This window comes from Heterodontus francisci, chromosome 27 (genome assembly GCF_036365525.1).
Source record: "Heterodontus francisci isolate sHetFra1 chromosome 27, sHetFra1.hap1, whole genome shotgun sequence".
Classification (NCBI taxonomy): Eukaryota; Metazoa; Chordata; class Chondrichthyes; order Heterodontiformes; family Heterodontidae; genus Heterodontus; species Heterodontus francisci.
The window spans coordinates 71,015,435-71,021,767 of record NC_090397.1 but is presented as its reverse complement, the minus strand read 5'-3'; the positions used below and the strand labels follow the sequence as shown (position 1 = coordinate 71,021,767).

Genomic DNA, 6,333 nt, shown 5'->3' with positions numbered 1-6,333 from the left:
TCTACAAGAGAAAGTTTGCATTGATCATCCTGCAAGGGAAGAGAACCAGGAAAATCTAAGAAAAAAAAAATAAAGATTTATTCAAAAGATAAAGATAAAGGTTTGGAATATGTAATTGGTGATTGATATTTAAGATGAGTACATGGGTTAACTATTTTCAGTGAAAGACTGAGGCAAAGACAGCTAACTTTATAAACAAAATGTAAACTTTTATTTTCATTTCTTTTTCTTCCAGGAATCAGATCCGAAATCCCTTACTACATTCACAAAAGCCCACACGGGGAATAACTGCTTTGACATTGCAATGGATAAAAAATGAAATATAGCTGTTCTCTAACCTTCCTGCCAGTCAAAAAAAATGCTGAAGATGCTTTCAAAGCTCCAAACAGTTGCCCTAATTTTAATTTCCAAAGGATTTCTCTTTTTTTCATATGGTGAAAGTAATTTTGGCAAGAAGGAGATCAAAATTGAAGGAGATTTGGTCTTGGGAGGTTTGTTTCCTGTACATGAGAAAGGCTCAGGAACAGAAGACTGCGGCAGTGTGAATGAAGATCGAGGTATCCAACGTCTGGAAGCCATGCTGTTTGCAATAGATGAGATAAATCGAGACACTTACTTACTGCCAGGTGTAAAGCTTGGAGTTCATATATTGGACACATGTTCAAGGGACACCTATGCTTTGGAGCAGTCACTTGAATTTGTAAGAGCTTCTTTGACAAAAGTAGATGAAACAGAATATATCTGTCCTGATGGATCATATGCAATTCAGGACAACAACCCTTTGATGATTGCAGGTGTGGTAGGTGGCTCATATAGTAGTGTTTCTATACAGGTAAGGTTCATATTATTTCAGTAAAGTTTGAATTGATCAAAATCACTTCATCATATAGGTGTTCAAATGTTCTTCTATGTCCTAAGGTTTGAATCCCAGTGATAACTGCAAATAACTTTTAATTATACGTTTACTATGTCAAATATCTCAGTAATTGCAAAACATAAGAATAAGCCTTTTGGCATTTACATTCCATGTTTCTGCTGCTGGTCAAAAATCAAATTTCCCCCGGAGAAAGTTTGAGATTCTCCACTGGATAATTTGAGGTTTGAACAAAAACTAAAGAAGATTTTTTTCCTATGTTAATCAAATGCACATCTTGATGGGTTGACTAAAGTTAACATTGAAGATGTCCAAGGTAATGCCGACACAATGAGCCATCTCAGTGAAGCACAGTGTGTGATTCAAAAATAAATTGTAATTACAAAATAGTAGCAGATATTTTGATGGAAATGTGCATTTCTGGCTTACTCCTCGGCATATATATTGCATTGTTAGAGAGTTATAAAAGGATAAATTAATGTAAAATACATGTTAAGTAAATTCATTACAGTCCGTTTTGGATAAAGAAAGAAATAGTTGCATTTATATAGCGCCATTAATGACCCCCAGACATCTCAAAGTGCTTCACAGCCAATGAAGTACTTTTAAAAGTGTAGTCACTTGTAATGTAGGAAACACAGCAACCAATTTGTGCACAGCAAGCTCCCACAAACAGCAATGTGATAATGACCAGATAATCTGTTTTTGTGATATTGTTTGAGGGATAAATATTGGCCAGGACACCGGGGAGAACTCCACTGCCCTTCTTCGAAATAGTGCCATGGGATCTTTTACATGCACCTGAGGGTGCAGACGGGTCCTCGAATTCACATCTCAGCCAAAAGACAGCACCTCCAACAGTAGTGCAGCACTTCCTCAGTACTGCATTGGAGTATTAGCTTTGATTTTTGTGCTTGGGCCCTGGAGTGGGACTTGAACCCAGAACCTTGTGACTCAGAGGCGAGTACTACCCACTGAGCCATGGCTGAAAAATTGCCGTCTTGGACCCAGAGCTGATGTTTATACAAAATTCCTCTGGTACACAGCTGGCAAATGATACATAACTTCCTGTTTGATAATGAGCAATTTGGTATAGTTAGATCACAGCAGTGATTCCAGGACAAAAAAAAATGAGAAAGCTATCTTGATTCTGGAAAGAATCCAGAGCGAACAAATCTCATTAACCAATTCATGGATTTGAGCTATTGTGAAAAAATTCAGGTGATGCTGCGCAAGTAAAGAATGTGAATGAAGGTTGGGACTGTCAGCTTTCCTCTGTCTCGTCTGTTTAGGGAGCAAAGTAATTATTGACTATAGGATTCACTAACACCTTAAGGTTTCTAAATGGTTTAATAGCTTTTACATTTCTTGTACAAATGTTTTCTGTTTACACAGCTCCCCCCACTCGCTACCTATGATTCAATTAGCTATAACAACACACTTTCAAAAGATATCCTTAAGTAACGCAACTGGCATACATGACATATCACAGCTGATATGCTAGTCAATTAACTTCTGATATTTAGATCAGACATTACTGAACAAGGTTGACATAGATACTTCGCCCCGAAATAACCATCTCCAATTCATTAGATGATTTACTAGAAGAATTGTATTTTGAGAATGCCATTAATAACTGTTTGCTGCAGAAAGATGAAGAACTGCGATAGGTACAAATCTGGGAATAATTGACGGAGACATACAGAAACTCTAATATCATGTGCAAGTTAACTCATTCCTAATTCATACTTTATTAGTACAATATTCATGGCGCTTGAGAAAGTAATTTGTCTTATCAGATATTTGAGTCTGGATTTCCCTCTTTCTGCATGATTTTCAGGAAGTATGTTGATGCAGAGAGAGGGAAATTGGGTGAAGATCCTTCCTGCTGTATTTCCATCCAATTTAGTGTCTGACCAATTTTCCATCATAATTTCCTGCTGTTGATTTAAGCTTCCAGCCTAAAATGCCAGCCATGGCTCAGTGAGTGGAGTATATGCCTTTGAGTCAGAAGGTTGTGGGTTTAAATCCCACTTCAGGAACTGAGCACAAAAATCTGGGTTAATACTTCAGTGCAGTACCGAGGGAGTGCTGCACAGTCTGAGATGCTCTCATTCAGATGAGACCTTAAACTAAGGCTCTATCTGCCCTCTCAGATGGATGCTGAAAATGTCATGGCCTATTCAAAGAAGAGAAGGGAGTTATCCCTGGTGTCCTGTTCAATGTTTAAATCAGCATCACAACAGCAGATTATCTGATCATTATCATGTTACTATTTGTGGGAGCTTGCTGTGCACAAATTGGCTGCCATGTTTCCTTCATTAATAGTGACTATGCTTCAAAAGTACTTCATTGGCTGCAAAGCATTTTAAGATGTTCTGAGGTTGTGAAAGGTGCTATATAAATGCATGTCTTTCTTTCTTGCCATCCTAAAATGGGTCAATGTATTAAAATGAGGGACAATTATGTGGTGATATTCTATGTCCTGTCATTACAGCCTCCTTTATGGTGACTGGTAATCACACCTGTATACAATGGGCATCCAAGGCTACGAGGCACTGGGGAAAAGGTGAAAGTCAATTTAAAGAGCCAAGCACAGACATATTAATGCTTTGCAGAGTCTTTTCTTTCTCCCCACTGATTTTGGAAATTTTTGTTTTGTGTTTTTGTTTGCTCTCCCAACTCCTTTTCCATCTTCCTTTCTGCCATATACTGTGGGGCCCCTTCACCTCGCCCAACAGGGAACAAAATTGCTTTGAAATTTCCCCTCAACCTTTGTTTCCTGGAAGAAGAGAAGAAGGAATGAGACCAGGCTGGTGAGGCAGCACGGAGACACATCTCACCAACCCACTTGTACCCCGCATCTAAGGATGCAGGCAGAGGTACTCATACCTGCACATGCCGGATGATTAGCTGCAGCCTGAAGAGGATGAAACAGTTAATGGTTGGGCTTTGAAATAGGCAACCATTGCTCCTATACGAAACTCATTTAAATATTTTAATCTTATACCCATCGCAGTTCCCGAGCATGATTTTTGGGAAGCAGCAAGCCTGCCGTGGCCTAATCTTAAAGGGATTGCCACAAGCTGCTCCAAGAACATCCAGAAAATATTTACTTTCATTTTTGCCAATCAGGAAGAGCAGTAGTACGAGCCACCAACATCACCTACCAACCCCCCTGCTCTGTCCCACCCTCCTCCTCTCCATCTGTCCCGTTGGCCAGTACAGCATAGAAGCTGGCTGATTTACTACTCTCCCTGACCGCCAAGTGTCTCAAGATGCCTGTTTGGTGATTGCAGATCTCAGCCACATGCTAATGAGACCTAACCACCAAAACAGTTTTGGTTCAGGCCTCTCACTAATGCGATTGGGTGAGCAGCCTGCTCACAATGTCCACTACCCAATTACCACAGCAAACAAAGATCAACCCCCTGTTTCTGTGGCCTTTTGTACTGTCACCTCTTTTTGCTCTACAACTAGCAACCATGCCTACAGCTGCCCAGGCTCCATATACTGGAGTTCCTTCCCTAAACCTCTCCACCTCTGCTATTCCCTTTCCTTCTTTAAAGGCCTCATTAAAACAAAGCTCTTTGACTAAGCAGCTGATCACCACTCCTAACCTCTCCTCCTTTCACTTGGCATTCATTCCTACGCCTTTGTGAAGTGCCTTGGAACATTTGAAATGTTAAAGATGCTATATAAATACAAGTCATTTTTGATTATTGAAAATCATTAAAATAGTCCTCTCACCAATGATTTGTATTTAATATATATTTTAACATAATCTACAGGTAGCAAATTTGCTTAGACTCTTCCAGATTCCTCAGATCAGCTATGCTTCAACAAGTGCAAAACTCAGCGATAAAAGCCGTTACGATTACTTTGCGAGAACAGTTCCTCCTGACTTTTATCAGGCTAAGGCGATGGCAGAAATTTTGCAGTTCTTTAATTGGACTTATGTGTCAACCATTGCTTCGGAAGGTGATTATGGAGAGACAGGAATTGAAGCCTTTGAGCATGAGGCACGGCTTCGAAATATTTGCATTGCTACTTCGGAGAAAGTCGGCCGTTCCACCACAAAGAAGTCCTACGATGGCGTCATACAAGAACTGCTCAACAAAGCCAATGCAAAGATTGTCGTGCTTTTCACTCGAGGCGATGATGCCAGAGAACTACTCGCTGCGGCCAGCCGATTGAATGTTTCTGGTTTCACCTGGATAGCCAGTGATGGATGGGGAGCTCAAGAAATTGTCGTTAAGGGAAATGAGCAGGTTGCCAATGGTGCGATAACCTTAGAGCTTGCCTCTTACCCCATCAAGCCATTTGACAAGTACTTTAAAAGCCTCCAACCTCATACCAACAAGCGTAACCCATGGTTTAAAGCATTCTGGCAACAGAAATTTCAGTGCATGCTACAAAGCAGTCGATCGCGTCAAAAGTTCTGTGACAGGCGGCTCTCAATCAACAACTCCAACTATGAGCAAGAGACAAAGATAATGTTTGTTGTCAATGCAGTGTACTCAATGGCACATGCCTTACACAAGATGCAGCGGACATTGTGCCCAAATACCACAAGACTCTGTGATGCCATTATGCCACTGGACGGAAAGAAGTTATACAAAGAATACTTGATCAAAATTAACTTCAGTGGTAAGAAACTTATCTGTGTCACTGTGAATGCCATAAATCATTAGAACAAGGTATATCATTATGATGCTTTTTGGATTCCTTTATCTCTTTTAATGCTTTAGATATTGTTTCACAGGCCACTGTCATCAGTGAGCCAGAGCTCCCAATGTCCTAAAGGAAATGCTTCACTTGCCATTGAATGTTAACAATAAGAGCACCACCATCACAATGTAACAATGAAATAAAACGTCCCAAGGCGCTTCACAGGAGCATTATGAAACAAGGTATGACACCGAGCCATATAAGAAGATGACCAAAAACTTGGTCAAAAAGGTAGGTAAGGAGTGTCTTAAAGGAGGAAAGTGATGGAGAGGTTTAGGGAGGGAATTCCAGAGCTTGGGTCCTAGGCAGTTGAAGGCGCAGCCACCAATGGTGGAGTGATTAAAATCAGGGATGCTGAAGAGGTCAGAATGAGAGGGGTGCAGATATCTCAGAGGGTGCAGATATCTCAGTGGGGCTGGAAGCGGTTACAGAGATATGGAGGGGTGAGGCCATGGAGGGATTTGAAAACAAGGATCAGAATTTCAAAATCAAGAATTGCTTGACCAGGAGCCAATGTTAGTCAGCAAGAACAGGGGTGAGGGGTGAACGGGACTTGGTGCAAGTTAAGACAGAGGCAGCAGAGTTTTGGATGATCTCAAGTTTACAGAGAGTAGAATGTGGGAGACCAGTCAGGAGTGTGTTGGAATAGTCAAGTCTAGAGATAACGAAGTATGAATGAGAGTTTCAGCAGCAGATGAGCTGAGACGGGGCGAAGGTCGGGTGATGTT

General features: G+C 40.8%; 1 protein-coding gene across 4 annotated transcripts in view; it reads left to right on the top strand.

Moving 5' to 3' along the window:
• Window positions 1-358: 358 nt before the first annotated feature.
• The window catches only part of grm3 (glutamate receptor, metabotropic 3), a 55,578-nt gene continuing 49,603 nt past the window's right edge, over window positions 359-6,333 (top strand). For 3 of the 4 annotated variants that reach the window (XM_068059802.1, XM_068059803.1, XM_068059801.1), the window contains exons 1-2: window positions 458-832; window positions 4,666-5,524. In XM_068059802.1, coding sequence (XP_067915903.1) covers window positions 578-832; window positions 4,666-5,524 — 1,114 coding nt within the window. In that variant the 5' untranslated portion in view covers window positions 458-577. Of the gene's footprint in view, window positions 833-4,665; window positions 5,525-6,333 lie in introns of all 4 variants that reach the window. The other variant, XM_068059800.1, reaches the window with a different exon arrangement.